We start from the raw sequence: 20,406 nt of genomic DNA on the forward strand, positions 1-20,406 counted from the left end.
AAAACTAAGGGACTAAAGCCCAAAGGGATCATCAGCTAGTCACCAAAGTAAAGACAGTTTGTTCCTTTCACACACACTATAGAAAATAATACAATTAATAATACTAAGAAAGTAAAAAACTGAAATGGCTGGAAAGTAGAACTAAGTTTGGGCTCAAAATGCTCAATTTGTTTTTGTTTTTTTGTTGGTTGTTTGTTTTACTTTATTAATCTTACTAGCCGTTGAGCCCGTTAAAACGGGCTAGTATGGGGTTTTTCCAAGGACCCCTCCCCTCGCCGCTGCAGGGGCCCCCCCCCCGAGGTCGCTGCTACCGGTCCCCCCCCCCCCTGGAGTCGCCGCCGCCGCCACCCCTCCACCCAGCCCGGGCCCTCTCTTCACTATCGAACTTACGTCACCGAAACGCAGCAGGCAGATCAGCAGAACTCCCGTCGGCCTTCCTTCTCTGCCTGTGTCCCGCCCTCGTGTGACGTAACGTCGGTGAGGGCGGGACACAGGCAGGGAAGGAAGGCCGACGGGAGCTCAGCTGATCTGCCTGCTGTGTGTCGGCGATGTAAGTTCAATACCGAAGAGAGTGCTCGGGCCGGGTGGAGGGGTGGCGGCGGCGGCGGCGACTCCGGGTGGGGGGAGCGGTAGCGGCAACCTCGGGGGGGAGCGGTAGCGACGTCAGCGGTTCCCTCCCTCCCCCCCCTCGTGCAGTTTCCCTCTCTGTCCCGCCCCCGTTGTCATGTATTGACGCGGGGGTGGGACAGAGAGGGAAGTCTCTACTGCGCATTTGCGGGTGAGTACTGTCACTCGCCATTTATATGTTTGATTCATAGGTCTCCTTTACAGATGTTTCACATTTTTAGAAACTGACTGTATCCCCTAATTGTTTTAAATTTCCTTCCCTGAGTCTACCCTACAACTGTCAGCAAGGAGAAATAAATAATTAATGTGAATTTAAGTACAACTTCAAGTAAGTAATTTCATGCACCGATAAAGCATTTCATGACTACATATGCACATCAAAGGTACACACACGGAAAGTGTCTGCCTACTTTTATGCAACCTGCGTGTAGGCATCATGGGGAATGTAGTTTGAGAGAAGGCAGAATTGCAAAATATATGCATGTGCAAGCCTAGAATACATGCCCAAATATGCAACTTCTTTGGAGTGGGTATAAATTTGAGCATCACCATTTGTGCATTATTAGGGTTGGTTCTGGGAGCCTCTTTTATAAAGGAACATATTTACATAATAGCATCTAATTCAATGATTCTCAACCAAGAGATGGGAGATGTATCACAAAAAATTCAGTGTAGACAGCAAGCCTGTGTTTCCTTTGAAACCAACAGTGTGTCATGGTCTCAGGCTCTAAGCAAACTGTCACGGACTCAGGAACAACGTGAGCTCTTGAGCTGCTGATGATAAGCGGCAGCAGCAGGCAAAACCCTCCAACCAGGAGTGGACTAAACAAGCAAGACTGGAAGAACAGGACTGGAGCTGAAGCAGTAGGCAGGCAGGACTGGAACAACAGGACTGGAGCTGAAGCTGTAGGCAGGCAGGACTGGAACAAAAGGACTGGAGCTGAAGCTGAAGGCTGGCAGGACTGGAACAAGCTCTAGGCAAGGCAGACTAGGCTGAGTTCTAGGCGAGGCAGACTAGACTGAGCTCTAGGCGAGGCAGACTATGCAGAGCTCAAGGCTGGGCCACATGAAGGGGCATAATCCAACGAGGCGCCAAAGTTTTCCTGAGGACATCCTCGCAGGACGTCCCGTGAAGGGGGCGGGGAAACTCGTATTATCGAAACAAGATGGACGTCCATCTTTCGTTTCAATAACACGGTCGGCGACGCCCAAATCTCAACGTTTAGGTTGACCTTAGAGATGGTCATCCCCGGTTTTCGACGATAATGGAAACCGAGGACATCTATCTCAGAAACGACCAAATGCAAGCCATTTGGTCGTGGGAGAAGCCAGCATTCGTAGTGCACTGGTCCTCCTCACATGCCAAGACACCAACCGGGCACCCTAGGGGGCACTGCAATGGACTTCACAAATTGCTCCCAGGTGCACAGCTCCCTTACCTTGTGTGCAGAGCCCCCCAAAACCCACTCCCCACAACTGTACAACACTACCATAGCCCTAAGGGGTGAAGGGGGGCACCTACATGTGGGAACAGTGGGTTTCGGGTGGATTTTGAAGGGCTCACATTTACCAGCACAAGTGTAACAGGTAGGGGGGGATGGGCCTGGGTCCACATGCCTGACATGCACTGTACCCACTAAAACTGCTCCATGGACCTGCATACTGCTGTCAGGGAGCTGAAGATGATATTTGAGGCTGGTATAGAGGCTAGCAAAAAATATTTTTAAAGATGTTTTTTAGGGTGGGAGGGGGTTAGTGACCACTGGGGGAGTAAGGGGTGGTCATCCCCGATTCCCTCCAGTGGTCATCTGGTCTGTTCAGGCACCTTTTTGAGGCTTGGTCGCAAGAAAAAAATGGACCAAGTAAAGTTGGCCAAGTGCTTGTCAGGGACGCCTTTCTTTTTTCCATTATCGGTTGAGGACGCCCATGTGTTAAGCACGCCCCAGTCCCGCCTTCACTATGCTTCCGACACGCCCCCTGGGAACTTTGGTCATCCCTGCGACAGAAAGCAGTTGAGGACGCCCAAAATCGGCTTTCGATTATGCCAATTTGGGTGACCCTGGGAGAAGGACGCCCATCTCCCGATTTGTGTCGAAAGATGGGCGCCCTTCTCTTTCGAAAATAAGCCTGATGGCCACACAAACACACAAGACAGCAAATAGGCAAACCAAGACAGAAGTGCTAACACCAACACACAGACAAACTGAACAGAACTAAGGCAGAAGTGCTAAGCCTTGCACACAGACAGACAGAAGAACTAAGCAGAAGTGCTAACCCTAGCACAGAGACAAACAGATACACTAAAGCTAAAGTACCACACAGGCACTCTAACTAGAAAACGGGACAGAAGTGCTAAACAAGCACACCAACTGGGAAACTAGGCAGAAATGCTAACAAGCACACTGACAAACCTGGAGAACTTTGGTTTTGCAAAGGTCCTGAATGAATGTCCTCAACTTCCTTATAAATGCCCTCCACTGATGATGTCACAACTACAGGACAGAGGCAGGAAACACACTGAACACCAGAGTGAGGCTTGGGACGTACAGGAAGTGGAAGTACTACAGGAAAGAGGCTTGAAACACACTAAACACCAGAATCAGGCTTGGAACACACAGGAAGTGGCAGCAGAGGCAACAATGCAAAGGAAAAGAACAGACTGGAGCCACCTCTGAAGCAGACCACCGGAAGACAAGGTGAGACTGAAAGTGGAGTCACAACCACAGTCATGACACACTGCCTGCAAGATGGGAAGACCAGCAATCTTGAGAGTCAGGTTCTTGAAATCCCCATAATTGGCACCTATTTCTGCTTCCCCACGATCCTCCAATAATAACTTCTGCCACCAGCCCCAACTGAAAATGTTGCAGATCTGCTGTCCATAGGTTCTGTTTGCTATATAGTTTCTGAGTAGCATATTTGCAGGTTTTTATGTTGCTTTACAGTATCTGGCAGTGGAGGGATTTTATGTTGCTGTTACTGAGGTGACACTAGAATTTGAATATATATTTGTATTGTTGTATGACACGTGAGAAACCTGGGACTGATGAGTTGCATACAGTTTTTTGATATGGGATAGGGAAATCCTACTAAACTTACAGTTAAACCAAGAAATATTTAAAGATGCTTTGTTCAGCTGTGAATTATAGTGTTCCGTATTTCACATACATGAACGTTGTCTGTCAGGTGTGTCACAACAGAAGAAAGGTTGAGAACCACTAATCTAATTGCTCTGTTGCCACTTACCTGTCAAAGTGACATTATTCTGTACATTTACTTTCTCAAGTGGCACGTTACTGTGGAATAACCACAAGTGGATATCATACGCAGCACTGTACACTAAACACATAAGAGACGGTCCCTGCTTGACAGAGCTTACAACCTATTCAAGACAGACAAACAGGACCAATAAGGGATTAAGGGTTTCATTTCTTTTGGGAATGATTAAAACAGACATGAGTACTCAACAAATGAATAGGAGTTAGGAGCTAAAAGCAGCCTTAAAAAGGTGGGCTTGTAGCCTAGATTTGAATAGGACCAGAGATGGAGCATGACGTACCAACTGGGAAGTCTATGCCAAGTATATGGCGCAGCAAGATGGAGGGACTGCAGTGTGGAGTTGGCGGTGGAGAGAGGCACAGATAAGAGTGACTTATCCGATGAATGGAGCTCTTCCGTGGCTTTTCACTGCAAACCATAGTGGGTGAGAGAGATTTGTCTTCTCATGAATCACTGGCAAGTAATTGAAGGATGAGCATGTTGTACTTGTTTTTGTTTTTAACTTTGTGTGATTGACTTGGTTGGTTGTGAGCTCTTGGGTGACTGTGCTTTACGATTCTTTTTATGGCATTCTTTTCTTATGATTATTGTAGTTTATTATTGTAAACTGCTTCTACTGCTATGGTAGGGATGCATCATATCAAGTCTGAATAAATTGTAAACTGTGTCTATTTTTTAAAATTTATTTATTAGGATTTATTTACCGCCTTTTTGAAGGAATTCACTCAAGGAGGTGTACAGTAAGAATAGATCAAACATGAGCAGGAGGCAATTAGAGCAGTAAAAATATTCGAACAACAATACAAAGTATGGCATGGTATACTACTTGCAATGACAACACATGTGAGGCATATTTTCAAAGCACTTAGCCTCCCAAAGTTCCATAGAAACCTATGGAACTTAGCCTCCCAAAGTGCTTTGAAAATAAGCCTGAATATGTACTAGAACATTATAATTGGTAGTGAGGGGTAAGGCAAAGTTGTAACATATAGATGAGTAAGAAAGTAGGAAGAATTAGAAAGTAAGCTGATTGAGTTGAAGAAAGTTGCACGTGAGGTCAGAGAGATGGTTAAATATTATCTCAGCTAGGGTAGGAGTGGATAAACATGTCCCGCTACAGTATGTACAGCCCGAGTCAATCCTTGTGTGTGTGAGTGAGACTAACAAGTTAGTTACTTCTTCCATTAAAGGCCTGGTTGAAGAGCCAAGCTTTCACCTGCTTCCTGAAGTAGAGGTAGTCTTGTGTTAAGTGGAGCCTTTCAGGCAATGCATTCCAGAGTGTGGGGGCTACTCCGGAGAAGGCTCGCTTGCGGGTATCACATTGTGTAATGTCTTTTGGAGAGGGTATAGTTAGTGAAAGTCCTTGGGAGGACCTTAGTGTCCTTGGCGGTGTGTGGAGGATCATCCTATTCTTCAGATACTCGGGGCCATTTCCTTTCAGGGCCTTGAAGATCAGACATATGGTGCAGAAATTCAGTGTTTCATCACAAGGAGCCAGGGGCGGACTGATCATTTGGGTAACCATGCAGTGCCCAAGGGCCCAGAGGAATTAGGGGGCCCTGAGGCTCTGCCCTGTTGCCTGTCGCTGATGCACATTACAGCCCTTCCCGGTCCTTCCTTGAAGGGCCCTGGTGGTCTAGTGTACTCTGCGGAGAAAGAATCCCACTCTTTCCTGCCCACTGCTACTACTCTGCCCGAGTGCTTGGCGGCACTGCCATGTTTTAAAAACGGCTGCCGAGACTGCCGAGACCCAGGAGACAACCGCAGTAAGTCTCGGCAGCCATTTTGAAAACACAGCTGCGCCGGGCACAGTGGAAATAGCTGGCAGGAAAGAGTGGGGTTCTTTCCTGCCCCCCAATATAGGACCGGGGAAGGCCCACTTTGGCTCAGGCTGTGTGGAAGGGAGGTGGCAACTGCAGCAGTGGGGAGGGGGCTATAGTGTGCGGGAGGCGACGGTGGTGCAGCACTGGGGCGGCAGGCAGTGGCCAAGGGGGCTCCAACGACCTTTACTGCCTGGGGTCCTGACCACTGTCAGTCCACCCCTGCAAAGAGCTCTTGTGTCAAAGGCATAGCTAGGTAGGGTGCAAGGGGAGCAGCCGCTCCCCCAAATGGATTTTGAATGAAATGGCACCTATGCAAATTGGGCCTGCAGTCTCACCCCAGCACCTATTTTACAAAAGTTCTGCTTCCCCAGACTTCAAAACTGGGCTATGCTTCTGTCTTGTGTGTCAGCTGATAGTTCAGAGGATCCTGGTAACCTTCCAACAGACCAACGCAACAAGCAAAAGCTATCACCACTTTATCATTCGCAAGTCTTATGATCCTGGGGAAGCGAAGCATGGTGAGCACTGAAAGGATTTCCCAGCACATGCAGTTCCAAAATAAACTAAAGCACAGCTGAGCACTTAAAAAGGAAGGTAGTGTCTCTCACCAACTTCTGTAATATCCCTTAATTTATTCCTTTCTGGCCTCATTCTCAGGGCAGGATTAACTGTTTAGTGGGCCTTAGGCAAAGCAAACAAGTGTATTGTATTTAGGGTTTCCATTTTTTGGCGATTCATAATTTGTAAATATAGGTATTTACTTAGCACTAGTTAGTGGTTTTTCTTGGAGGTACAAATAATCAGTGTACGTTGGTGCTTTTGTGACACCGGGTCCTGCTGCCGGGAATCTTTCCAGTGTAATGAAATATGCACATATGTGTCACACACGTCAAATGCGTGTGACACGCTGTCCGTGCAGAAAAGGTGCAAAGCGGAGTGGAGGATACAAGCCAAGCCAAGGGAGGTGGAGTGAGAGTGCTAAGGAAGCAATGGTTTTTGTGTTTTTGCAATAAATGCCTATTTCAAAATTTATTTTTCTTTTTGGCACAGGGGTGTTTTATCAGCGTATATCAGTTAAAATGTAAATGCATTTTAAAACTCTCGCAAACATGGTCCTGTTCTGACTAGAGAGGAAAACCAGCCGAGGAGGAAGTGCAAGTAAAAACCACTTTTCTTCAGACGCCTCCTGCCAACGGGAGGGACAATGCCCAGGAGGTGGGAAGAATAGATAAACTTCTGCAAGTGGCAATGGCTCAGGCATAGGCGTAGACTGGGGGGGGGCGAAGGGGGGCAATGCCCCCCCAAACGACGACGAGGCGCCGCTGCGCCATTAGTTTAAAAAAAAAACACATGCAGGCACGCGCTCCTCTCCATCCGCTTGGCTTCCCTGCCCTCTCTGTCTGTGTCCCGCCTTCCTCTGACGTCAGAGGAAGGCGGGACGCAGACAGAGAGGGCAGGGAAGCCAAGCGGACGGAGAGGAGCGTGTCCGTCTACCCCTCTCTCTTCCTCCCGCCCTCCGGCGCAGGCAGCAGTCATTTTCAGCGTTCCTGGCAGCGGTAGCGATGTACACGCTGCCTTCGGCTCTGCCCCAAAGCCAAGTTCCTGTTCCCGCATAGGTGGGAACAGGAACTTGAAGAGAAGGCCTCCGGGGCAGACCGAAGGCAGCGTGTACATCACTACCGCTGCCAGGAACGCTGAAAAAGCTGAAGACTGTTGCCTGCGCCGGAGGGAGGGAGGAAGAGAGGGGGTAAACGGAGTCATGATCTTGGACCTCGTGGGGGGGGGGGCAGTAGAAGGAAGATGAATGGAACTGGGAGGGGTGGGGAGCAGAGGGAAGATGGATGGTACTGGGAGGGGTGGGGAGCAGAGGGATGGACCAGGAGATGGATGGGATTGGGAGAGGTCAGGCACAGCAGAGGGAAGGAGCAGAAGATGGATGGGACTAGGAGGGGTGGGGAGCAGAGGGAAGGAGCAAGAGATGGATGGGACTGGGAGGGGTGGGGAGCAGAGGGAAGGAGCAAGAGATGGATGGGACTGGGAGGGTGGGGAGCAGAGGGAAGCCTACTGGAAAGAAGACACTGCATAAAACAGAAGACACTGGGACCAAAGCGAATAGAAAAACTAAATGATCAGACAACAAAGGTAGATAAAAGTATTTTATTCATAATTTATAAATTGAAATGTGTCAGCTTTTTGAAATGTGCATCTCTGATATTTTGCCTGTAAATTTCAATTCCTTCCTCCATATTAGCATATTCATTTGCATATGTATATACAGTGGTGGAAATAAGTATTTGATCCCTTGCTGATTTTGTAAGTTTGCCCACTGACAAAGACATGAGCAGCCCATAATTGAAGGGTAGGTTATTGGTAACAGTGAGAGATAGCACATCACAAATTAAATCCGGAAAATCACATTGTGGGAAGTATATGAATTTATTTGCATTCTGCAGAGGGAAATAAGTATTTGATCCCCCACCAACCAGTAAGAGATCTGGCCCCTACAGACCAGGTAGATGCTCCAAATCAACTCGTTACCTGCATGACAGACAGCTGTCGGCAATGGTCACCTGTATGAAAGACACCTGTCCACAGACTCAGTGAATCAGTCAGACTCTAACCTCTACAAAATGGCCAAGAGCAAGGAGCTGTCTAAGGATGTCAGGGACAAGATCATACACCTGCACAAGGCTGGAATGGGCTACAAAACCATCAGTAAGACGCTGGGCGAGAAGGAGACAACTGTTGGTGCCATAGTAAGAAAATGGAAGAAGTACAAAATGACTGTCAATCGACAAAGATCTGGGGCTCCACGCAAAATCTCACCTCGTGGGGTATCCTTGATCATGAGGAAGGTTAGAAATCAGCCTACAACTACAAGGGGGGAACTTGTCAATGATCTCAAGGCAGCTGGGACCACTGTCACCACAAAAACCATTGGTAACACATTACGACATAACGGATTGCAATCCTGCAGTGCCCGCAAGGTCCCCCTGCTCCGGAAGGCACATGTGACGGCCCGTCTGAAGTTTGCCAGTGAACACCTGGATGATGCCGAGAGTGATTGGGAGAAGGTGCTGTGGTCAGATGAGACAAAAATTGAGCTCTTTGGCATGAACTCAACTCGCCGTGTTTGGAGGAAGAGAAATGCTGCCTATGACCCAAAGAACACCGTCCCCACTGTCAAGCATGGAGGTGGAAATGTTATGTTTTGGGGGTGTTTCTCTGCTAAGGGCACAGGACTACTTCACCGCATCAATGGGAGAATGGATGGGGCCATGTACCGTACAATTCTGAGTGACAACCTCCTTCCCTCCGCCAGGGCCTTAAAAATGGGTCGTGGCTGGGTCTTCCAGCACGACAATTGTTGGAATGTATTGTATTTTAACATGCATTGCCTGTCAGCAATCTTTTCTCTGTGATTACTCTGTGACCTCTGATGTGAATTACTTAGAGAGGTCACATAGCTATGCAACTTCCTGTGGGGGTTAGATGCAGTAGATGCAGCACATGGAGCACATGGAGCTCATGATCTCTCCTAACCTGAGAGGATCTATGGTGGTGTGAGCATCCATTACCATCTAAGCACATGGAAGGAGCTGATAATACAAATGTATAGTAATATGTATATATAAGCCTGTCTGATTATAATCTAACTACAAACTGTGAGTAAACAGATGTTTTGTTACTTCAACTTTAAAGTGACTCAGCAGTGAATTATTCAGGGGTGAATGAGAGAGAGATGAAGAAAGAAATTAACATTTCTAAAGCTGAAGCTGTGTATACTAAAATCTGCTAATTATTTACTACAAATAATCCAACAAAAGGGTTATGGGCCCAGGGGTCAGGAATTGAAAAAGAAGAGAAATATTACCAGGCAGAAAAAAAGGCCACATTTTTCTCTTAAGTTTTAAAGGAAAGATTCAGTCTGTCTCTCTCTCCCCCCACACAGCAGACAGAAGGCTAAGAAAATGGCTGAGGGAAGAAATTCACCATTTTTCTATTCTCTCAAGGTGCCTAAATTAACTGAGTTTAATTATCAGCAGTGGGAACTAAGATTCATATGTCTCCTTCGAGCAAAAAGATTAAATATATGCTTAGACCAAGACAGAACAGCTGAAAATATGGCTGAATGGGACAATGCAAACTATTATGTGAAGTGCATGCTTTTGGAAGCTCTCTCAGAGAAACAAGCCATATTAGTGGAGGGAAAAGATACACCAAAGGACATTTTATATAAACTGAGAACTATGTATGCAACTACATATGCAAAGCAGCAACCAATTTGGTTGGCAGAGTTGAATGAAACCAAATTAAGGGATAAAAGTAAATGTAATGATCACATTATGCATCTTATGTCTTCATTTCAAAAGTTAGAACTTTCGGGAATTCCCATGTGTGATGCATTGAAAAGAGCATTTCTTTTTACCTCACTATCAAAGAAGTTTGATGTTTTTAGGTCTGTAAATGAGGCCATTGAAGGGCAATCTTTTGAACAGGCATAACTTGTCTGGAATGTTTTTACGTTTGGGGAGCGTGCCAGGTGCCCTTGACCTGGATTGGCCACTGTCGGTGACAGGATGCTGGGCTAGATGGACCTTTGGTCTTTCCCAGTATGGCACTACTTATGTACTTATGTACTTATCAAAACTAAGGCAGGAATGCATAATAAATGATTCTGAGGAGATGTGTTCTCAAAGCAAGTCAGAGAGAAATGAAACAAATTTCTTGGCAAAGAACAGAGGAAGGCGGAGCTATGGGAAAACTCCACCCAAGGGCAAGCTGATTTGCTACTCATGTGGAAAGGAGGGACATGTATCTAAATGGTGTAAGGAAACACAAAACACTCCCTCTAGCTCACCTAAGCCAATGGAACTAAAGAATTTTCAAACCAGGAAATGTATGAAGGACAAAGATAAACACAAGGGCTTTCTAATGGCAGAAAAATCTTTGACTATGGTAAATAATAATTCAAATGAAAGTACTTGGATTTTGGATTCGGGGAGCACATGCCATTTAACCAATTCTAAGGATTTCTTTCAGGAAATGTGTCCAGAGGAAGGTATTCTTAAAACTGCAAACGCAGGGACTGCTAAGATCCAAGCAAAAGGTATTGGATTCTTAAAATGCAAAGTGTCTAATGAAGTTAAAGAAATTCCTGTAAGTGATGTCTTGTATATTCCCCAAGCAGTTTGCAATATGCTTAGTGTATCTACATTAGATAAGAAGGGATTTGTGATTCATTTTGAAAACAGTAAGTGCACAATCTCTAAAAATGATGAAGTGTATGCTGAAGCTTTTATGCATAATGATGTTTATAAGCTGAACATTTCAGGTGAAGCCTCACATCTGGCGCAAGTAAGGAAGAATGATGGTAAATGTAGTCCGGAAATCTGGCACCGCCGCCTGGGACATCGTGATTTTAAGGTGATCCAGGATCTTTACAGTAAGCAACTGGCCACCGGCATTCAGATAAGTGCAGATGCTGGTAAAATGGAGAAATGCATAGACTGTGTTACTCAAAAAGGTGTAAGACCCTCATTTCCTGCATACACAGGAAATAGGAGTAATAAAGTGCTGGACTTAATACACAGTGACTTATGTGGACCGTTTAATATCCCATCATTGGGAAATAACAGATTTGTGCTAATATTCTTGGATGATTTCTCTAGATACTGTGTGGCCTATTTGCTGAAAGAGAAAAGTCAAGTCACAGACATGCTGAAGAAATACGTAACCATGGTGAGCAATAAATTTGAAAGAAAACCAAAGGTTCTTCAGACCGACAATGGTGGTGAGTTCATTTCACAAAGCATGCGCACATTTCTAGAACAAGAAGGCATTCAGCATATCACAACAGTAGCTTATACACCAGAGCAAAATTCTGTTGCAGAGAGAAAATTTAGGTCACTTGTGGAAATGACCAGATGTATGCTGTCAGATAGCAATCTCCCTAAAAGACTATGGGGGGAAGCCATTCTCACAGCAGTGTACCTACAAAACAGAATGCCAACTAAAGGCGCTCAGCGCACACCACATGAGACATGGCATGGTAGGAAGCCAAACCTGTCACACATAAGAACATTTGGAAGTACAGCATATGCTCATGAACCAAAGCAAAGAAGGCATAAGCTGGATTCCACAACAGAAAGGGGCATTTTAGTTGGCTATGCTCCAGGACACAAAGGATATAGAATTTTGAATCTGAAAACTGGCATTGTTGGCATAAGACATGTTACATGTTTTGATGAAAACAAAAGGGTTGATAAAGGCTGGATTATCCCAGATGAGCCTTATCATCCAGAATATGAAACTAGAACCATAATAGACATGCCAGTGTATATAAATGCCATACCAAGGCAGATGTCTGAAAGCAACTCACCTGTATCTAACGAGGAACAGGCAGAGGAAGCAGACACAGAAAGGATCATTGAAGAAGACAGTACAGTTGGAGAAGGGGAATCAATTGGAGAAGGACTCTCAGATATAGAGGATGCAGAAAGGTCGGACCAACCTGTTGTCAGACGCTCATCCAGGGAAAACAAAGGTGTTCCACCCCCAAGACTGTCTTACCTAACAAAGTCAGCAGAAGCTCAAGAGCCCTTAACATGGGATGAGATTGAGAAAATGCCAGCAGAAGAAGCTGCTGAATGGCATAAAGCTGCACAAGAAGAAATTGATGCATTGGATAAAAATAATACTTGGATTCTTACAAAATTACCTCCTGGCAAGAAAGCTATAGGATGCAAATGGGTATTCAAGTTAAAAAGGAATGCACAAGGAAAAGTGGAAAGGTATAAAGCCAGATTAGTGGCAAAGGGATATCTTCAAAAATATGGAGAAGATTTTGATGAAGTGTTTGCACCTGTAGTGAAACACACGACAATCAGAACACTTCTGAGCATTGCAGTCTCAAAAGGCATGCAAGTCAACCACATTGATGTGAAAACAGCGTTTCTTCATGGAGAAATAACTGAAGACTTGTACATGGAACAGCCAACAGGTTTCATAAATACAAAACAAAGACAGCTAGTGTGTAAATTAAACAAAGGTCTTTATGGATTAAAGCAAAGTGCAAAATGTTGGAATGATAAATTGCATGAAATATTGACAAATTTAGGATTTAAGCAAGGTGAAGCAGATAAATGCTTGTACACTAGGTGCACAAATGGACAATATGCATACATTTTAGCTTTTGTTGATGATCTGCTCATTGCAAGCAAAAGTGAGCAAGAGTACAAGGACATTGTAAAGTGTTTAAACCTCAATGTTGAGATAAAAGAACTTGGTAATGTGTCATACTATCTTGGTATAGAAATTGAGAAACAAAATGATGGTTCTTATCTTCTAAGCCAGAAGCAGAAAATAAATGAGCTTATTGAAAGTTTAGGTATGCAAGATGCCCAAGTTGTAAGCACTCCCATGATCACTGATTTTCTGAAGGATGAAACAGTGAGAGAACCTTTACCAGATAACATCCAATATAGATCAGCCATAGAAGCTGAATACGTGGCTGTATCGGAAGCGTGCAGAGAACTGATGTGGATTGAAAAACTTTTGCTGGATTTCGGAATAGCTGAACAGAGACCAATCCAGATAATGGAAGATAATCAGAGCTGCATCCGACTGTCACAGAATGACAAGGTTCAGTCACGCACCAAGCACATCGCAACGAAATACCACAACGTGCGAGAGTTGGCGAAAGAAGGGGTCATCAGTCTACACTATTGTCACACCAGTGAGATGACAGCTGACATCATGACCAAACCGTTACCCAGAGAACATTTTGTGAATCTGCGTATAAAGCTTGGACTTTGTATGAATAAATAATTGCATGACAGTTATGCATGAGAAGGGGTTTGTTGGAATGTATTGTATTTTAACATGCATTGCCTGTCAGCAATCTTTTCTCTGTGATTACTCTGTGACCTCTGATGTGAATTACTTAGAGAGGTCACATAGCTATGCAACTTCCTGTGGGGGTTAGATGCAGTAGATGCAGCACATGGAGCACATGGAGCTCATGATCTCTCCTAACCTGAGAGGATCTATGGTGGTGTGAGCATCCATTACCATCTAAGCACATGGAAGGAGCTGATAATACAAATGTATAGTAATATGTATATATAAGCCTGTCTGATTATAATCTAACTACAAACTGTGAGTAAACAGATGTTTTGTTACTTCAACTTTAAAGTGACTCAGCAGTGAATTATTCAGGGGTGAATGAGAGAGAGATGAAGAAAGAAATTAACATTTCTAAAGCTGAAGCTGTGTATACTAAAATCTGCTAATTATTTACTACAAATAATCCAACAACAATGACCCAAAACATACAGCCAAGGCAACAAAGGAGTGGCTCAGGAAGAAGCACATTAGGGTCATGGAGTGGCCTAGCCAGTCACCAGACCTTAATCCCATTGAAAACTTATGGAGGGAGCTGAAGCTGCGAGTTGCCAAGCGACAGCCCAGAACTCTTAATGATTTAGAGATGATCTGCAAAGAGGAGTGGACCAAAATTCCTCCTGACATGTGTGCAAACCTCATCATCAACTACAGAAGACGTCTGACCGCTGTGCTTGCCAACAAGGGTTTTGCCACCAAGTATTAGGTCTTGTTTGCCAGAGGGATTAAATACTTATTTCCCTCTGCAGAATGCAAATAAATTCATATACTTTCCACAATGTGATTTTCCGGATTTAATTTGTGATGTGCTATCTCTCACTGTTACCAATAACCTACCCTTCAATTATGGGCTGCTCATGTCTTTGTCAGTGGGCAAACTTACAAAATCAGCAAGGGATCAAATACTTATTTCCACCACTGTATGCAAATGATATGCTAATATGCTCCGCCCATTCTTTGCCCCCCCCCCCCTCAAATGAAACAGTCAAACTACGCCTATGGGCTCAGGCCTCCCCTTTCTGCCAGCAGCTGATTTACCAGGAATAAAATCTGTCTTGGGAGCCATAGAATTAGCATATCTGAGAGGTCCCCTCCTAAACATTTGGGCCTAGGCTTTAATCCTACCCCACTCGTTCGGATCGCCCAGCTCCATCTGTGTTTGTACTGGGATGCAGCAGAAGACAACTCTGCACTGAGAATTAACCTGTCACCTTGGGAACCTGCCCCGGAAATAAACATCCTCTCACTGGCATTAGGAAGAGAGGAAGGGAAAAGGTGCCGTTTGCAAATGGTATGAACATTTGCAATGCAGTAGATGAGCCAAAGGAGGTAAATACGATGAAAGATCATTTTTTTTTTCAAAATGAAATGGTCTAAGGTATGACATCTACATTTTAATCCTAAAAATGTAAAATCGTGTACTTGCGATGCAGAAATCCAAGGACCAAATAACTGAAAGTGAAGAAGTAGCAATTACCAATGTAGAGATCCATAGGGTCCTGCTCCAAAATGATCGCAGAGAGACCTACTAGCTCTAATGCTATCCTCACAGCTTCTAGAAATAAGGGAGGTCTCTCCTGGCCAGTACGGTATTGGAGGGAGGAGACACCTCTAGGACAGAAAATGTGGCCATTCTATGTCTTTTGTTCCTGCTTCCTTGGCCATTGCACCACACAGTAAAGGGAAGAGGATCTCAGGCTAGCTCATCCAGTTCACTTGGAGATACAAGGAAGTAGAAAGCAGTACCAGAGCTCTGTAATGTAAACTGGAACGGGAAACTGGCCCACTACCACAGCCTACCTGGGGGGATAAAGAAGAAACAGTGAAAAACTGCAGAAGATACAAAAGATCAAACCCTGAGAAGCAGGAAGGATCAAGAAGTTCCTGGGATCTACCCAGTGGCGTGGCTACATGGGGTCACGGGGTCTGGGCCCCCCAAAAAATTTCCTGTGAGCCTCTGGTTTTGCTGGCGGGGGACACCAACCCCCTCCAGCTGAAGCGTTGTCCCGCACCAGTCTCCGGCACTGCTGTGTTGCCTGCCCTGTCTTCCCCTCACGTCCAGCATGCTCTTTTTAGTGAAACTGTCTGGCGCGGGACAACGCTTCAGCTGGCGGGGGTTGGGGACCCCCGCCAGCCAAGGTATTTGCTGCGGCAGTGGGTGGGGAGTGGCAGGGTGGGGGGATGGCAAGGCGGCAGGGGGGCAGACCAAAATGTGCCCCCATACCTCGGGCTCTGGCCCCCTCCCACTGCGAGGTCTGGCTACACCCCGGATCTACCATTATAAAGACACTACAAAGAAGCATCCCATTTGGGCAGGAAGCAGTGGCGTTCCTAGGGGGGCGGTGGGTGCGGTCCGCCCCGGGTGCACGCCACCGGGGGGGGGGGGTTGCCGCGCGCGCCTGTCCTCTGTTGTTCCATGCTTCTTCTCTGCCCTGTAACAGGTTACTTCATGTTCCAGGGCAGAGAAGAAGCATCGAACAACAGAGGACAGGAGCATGCGGCACCCCCCCCCCCCCCAGCGGCGTGCACCCGGCGGGGGGGTGTCCTTTCGCCGGGGGGGGGCGGTCCGCGCTGCATCAGGGGGGGGCGGGGAGCATCGGCGATCTGCCCCGGGTGCCAGCCCCCCTAGGAACGCCACTGGCAGGAAGCCACCTAGTCAAGGACATTGTGACTAAATACCTTCTTAGCCCTATAAACTAGAGAATGTGAGTGTTGGAAAATATTTTTTCTTTGCCTTCGCAGTAATCCAACTGTTGTTAAAAGTTGTCTCATTTGTTTGCCTTAAAACGTTGCTTAAGTAAACCTTTTGCTTCAGAGCTCAGATTATGCCGAGCTAAACTCACTGAATCACGGAAGAGTGTGGACTGTGTGAATTAACCATGCCAATGGCCTCCCAGTGCAAACTGATCCCAGCCCTGACCTTCCTAGTACGCAACTTACATTTTTTTTTAGTAAAGTAACCTACTTGATGCTTTCCCGGGCAAAACAGGGGTTAGACTATACAGGAGAGAGACTTGGAGATCATCACCTGTGATAATTTCAAGGTAGCAAGATCAATATGGACAAGCAGTTTGAAATGTTAATTGCACACTTGGATGCATATTACAAAAGAAAAAGTACCAGGAGCCTTCAAAAAAAGGGACATAAAACCTTTAATCATATGCGTTGGTTAAACAATCTTTGGGTGGACCCGACACGGTCCGTATTTCGGCGCACAGCGCCTGCGTCAGGGGTCACGAAGAGTAGCAGAAAACATGCGGCAGTATTGTGAAACTCAATAAAAGTTGTTAGAAGCAATATGCTGCAACGCCATGTTGTCCCTTTGCACAAAATCAGGTAGAGAAATACTTTAGGGAAAAGATGCACTCCGCGTCTGAAAAATATTTTTTTATTTTCTGGCGCCGGTAGCGGACGCGCGCCAACTGGCCTCCAATGCGCGTAGGTCATTACCGCCCAAATTCTTTACTGCTAGGTCTATGGCTGGTGGTAAGGTCAGAGACCCAAAATGGACACAAGGCAATTTTGATTTTGCCGCACGTCCATTTTCAGGGGGAAAAAAAAGAGGCCCTTTTCACAGGCGCGCCTACACTACTACAGGCCACTTTTTACTGTGGCTTTTTGAAAGGACCCCTCTATTTGATGGGACATTGAAGCACTAAGATATGGATACTGGCATCTATGAAACAAAAACATGATTTCATAAAGAGGTGATCAAGGATTCCCTGCACAGGTAGCTCCTTGTGACTCTGGGCAAGTCACTTAACCCTCCATGGCCCGCCGCATTGAGCCTGCCATGAGTGGGAAAGCGCAGGGTACAAATGTAACAAAAATAAAATAGATACTATTTGAGAAGGCTGCGCAGGCTTCTGTTTCTGTGAGTCTGACGTCCTGCACGTGCAGGACGTCAGACTCACAGAAGCAGAAGCCTGCGCGGCCACATTGGTGATCTGCAAGGGCCGACCTCTACATGGAATGTTGCTAGTGGAATAGCAACATTCCATGTAGAATCTCCAATAGTAGCAACAGTGGAGGAGTGGCCTAGTGGTTAGGGTGGTGGACTTTGGTCCTGGGAAACTGAGGAACTGAGTTTGATTCCTGGCACAGGCAGCTCCTTGTGACTCTGGGCAAGTCACTTAACCCTCCATGGCCCGCCGCATTGAGCCTGCCATGAGTGGGAAAGCGCAGGGTACAAATGTAACAAAAATAAAATAGATACTATTGGAGATTCTACATGGAATGTTGCTACTATTGGAGATTCTACATGGAATGTTGCTATTCCACTAGCAACATTCCATGTAGAAGGCTGCGCAGGCTTCTGTTTCTGTGAGTCTGACGTCCTGCACGTGCAGGACGTCAGACTCACAGAAGCAGAAGCCTGCGCGGCCACATTGGTGATCTGCAAGGGCTGACCTCTACATGGAATGTTGCTAGTGGAATAGCAACATTCCATGTAGAATCTCCAATAGTAGCAACAGTGGAGGAGTGGCCTAGTGGTTAGGGTGGTGGACTTTGGTCCTGGGAAACTGAGGAACTGAGTTCGATTCCTGGCACAGGCAGCTCCTTGTGACTCTGGGCAAGTCACTTAACCCTCCATGGCCCGTCGCATTGAGCCTGCCATGAGTGGGAAAGCGCGGGGTACAAATGTAACAAAAAAAAAAAAGGACTTGGGCTGTGCTTCTTTGCTAGGCATAACCCTGGAATAGTCCATAGAACACAGATCCCCTGATACACAGTGCAAGAAAGAGGGACATAGACAGTCTGTTCTTGGCAGATACGACCAACATAATTAGGTATTTAATAACTGCCTATGGTATTGTTCACTGCTTGTCAGCAAAACTCAGCTTGGCAGGTTCTGTGCTCAGCTAGGTTGAAATGCTGTTCAGATTTCTCCACATCTGATAGACAGAAATGTGAAGCATGTAGATAAGGAGAAATAATGAAGTGTAAGGGAAGGAGGTGTGAGGATTAGCTTACCATGGGGTAATGCCGGGCTGGCTCCAGTCCTTGAGCTCTGCAGCGGGTGAGCTTTTAGCATTCCTCTGTGACCTCCCAGCCTCGGAGAGATCATGGGCTGCCGGTGCAGAATGACCGGTGCATACAGATGGAGAGACTGGAATACGCAGTTCTGAAACAGTTACAAACAAATATTCAGTCCATAGCAGTCAGCATGTTTTTTAAACGCCAGCTGCCGTGGGGTTTTTATACCTAGTTATTCAACAGTGGACGGTACACAGGAGATTATGCAGCCTTCATCTTACCACTCACTTTACAGTATAAGAAGCCTCCTAGTTTTTGGTGGTAGAACACACAAAAATGGTGGTCTTTTAGTTATTTACACGTGTAAGTGCCATTTATACATGTACGTGCCCTCTTATAGAACACCAGTGGAAAAGTACACACAATGTTGTGTTGCAGGACGCTTTGCCAGTTTGGGTGTGCATGGGTGGACTTTGGATGGAGCATGCAAATATGCACATAAATTATAATACAGTAGAAGTCCAAAAATACGGATGCCAAAAATCCAGACCACCTGAGAACCCAGACCCCTAAAAATTGCAACATTCGGACAGCCCACAATCCTGACTACAAGTACTGCACACCTTCTCCCTCCCTCCTGCACCCCCCTCTACAAGGTCCAGCGTCTCTCCCTCCTCTCCTGGCCCTGCCCATGGTTTTCTCTCACTCCCCTAGTGTACAATACCTTTTCAGAAGTCTTCCGTGCTGCAACAACATGCTCTTGCATCAGGAAGAGTGGGACTGGCCAGAGGGAAAGACCCAGTACAGGCTGTAGGTAGGCTGTGAGTAAAGCTGCCACGGGTGCTGCAGCACAGAAGACTTCTTAAAAGGTATTGTACTTATTGTGGACAAATTATAATGTTTATGTTAAGATTATATCAGCTTGATATAATGTATTATATTGCTATTATAATTTCTGATATTTCCAATACATTTTTGTTGGTGGATATAAATGTAAAAAGTTAATAAAAAAAAAAAAATAATAAAAAAATAAGGTATTGTACACCAGGGGAGTGAGAAAGAGCCATGGGAAGGGCCAGGAGGGGAGGGAGAGATGACAGACCATGCGGGGGAGGGGACAAATGGGAAGGAGGGGGAGGCGTAGTCACAGCTGGGGCCTTGGGGATCTGGGCCCCCTCCTTTGAAGAAGAGAGCTGCTTCATGGGGAAGAGAGACACTGGATGGGGAAGAGAGACACAGAGAGATGCTGGACTGGAATTTTAAAAGTACTGTCTAAGAATCCAGAAAATCCAGAATGACCCAATCCCCGAGCAGTCTGGATTTTTTAAACTTGTACTGTAGTCTATAACTTACTAGGGCTGTTGGACAATTACAATTTTTAATTGAGGTTAATGTCATGATTAAAAATTTTTAACCTTGAGTTAACTGTATCTCTGACTTCTCTGGAGTCCTTCATGAGGCACTTTGTCAAACGATTGCTGAAAATCCAGATACACAATACTTTTTGTGTTACACGCATAAAAGTACACACAGGACCAAGAAAGGTGAATGCATTCATATGTGGTCACCAGGAGTCAGCTCTGACTCAAGGGCACATTTGGAACTGGATCAACTTAAATGACATCTCCACCCCTTTGAAAACTGAGTAGGTTGAAATGTTCACTGTAAAAACATAGCACCAAAATATGAGAGAAATATAGAATTTTTAGCTGCCATGTGATGCTGAAACTCAAAAAATTAACAGGAATGCTCTCTGCCCACTGTGAAAAGCATAGGTTTGATAGTAGAGTTTCCA

General features: G+C 45.7%; 1 protein-coding gene across 2 annotated transcripts in view; it reads right to left on the bottom strand.

Moving 5' to 3' along the window:
* Positions 1 to 20,406, bottom strand: part of CPED1 (cadherin like and PC-esterase domain containing 1) — a 183,191-nt gene that overhangs the window by 107,026 nt on the left and 55,759 nt on the right. For both annotated transcript variants that reach the window (XM_030216576.1, XM_030216577.1), the window contains exon 5: positions 18,609 to 18,759. In XM_030216576.1, coding sequence (XP_030072436.1) covers positions 18,609 to 18,759 — 151 coding nt within the window. The remainder of the gene's footprint in view (positions 1 to 18,608; positions 18,760 to 20,406) is intronic.

The sequence above is a fragment of the Microcaecilia unicolor genome, chromosome 10 (genome assembly GCF_901765095.1).
Source record: "Microcaecilia unicolor chromosome 10, aMicUni1.1, whole genome shotgun sequence".
NCBI classification, from domain to species: Eukaryota; Metazoa; Chordata; class Amphibia; order Gymnophiona; family Siphonopidae; genus Microcaecilia; species Microcaecilia unicolor.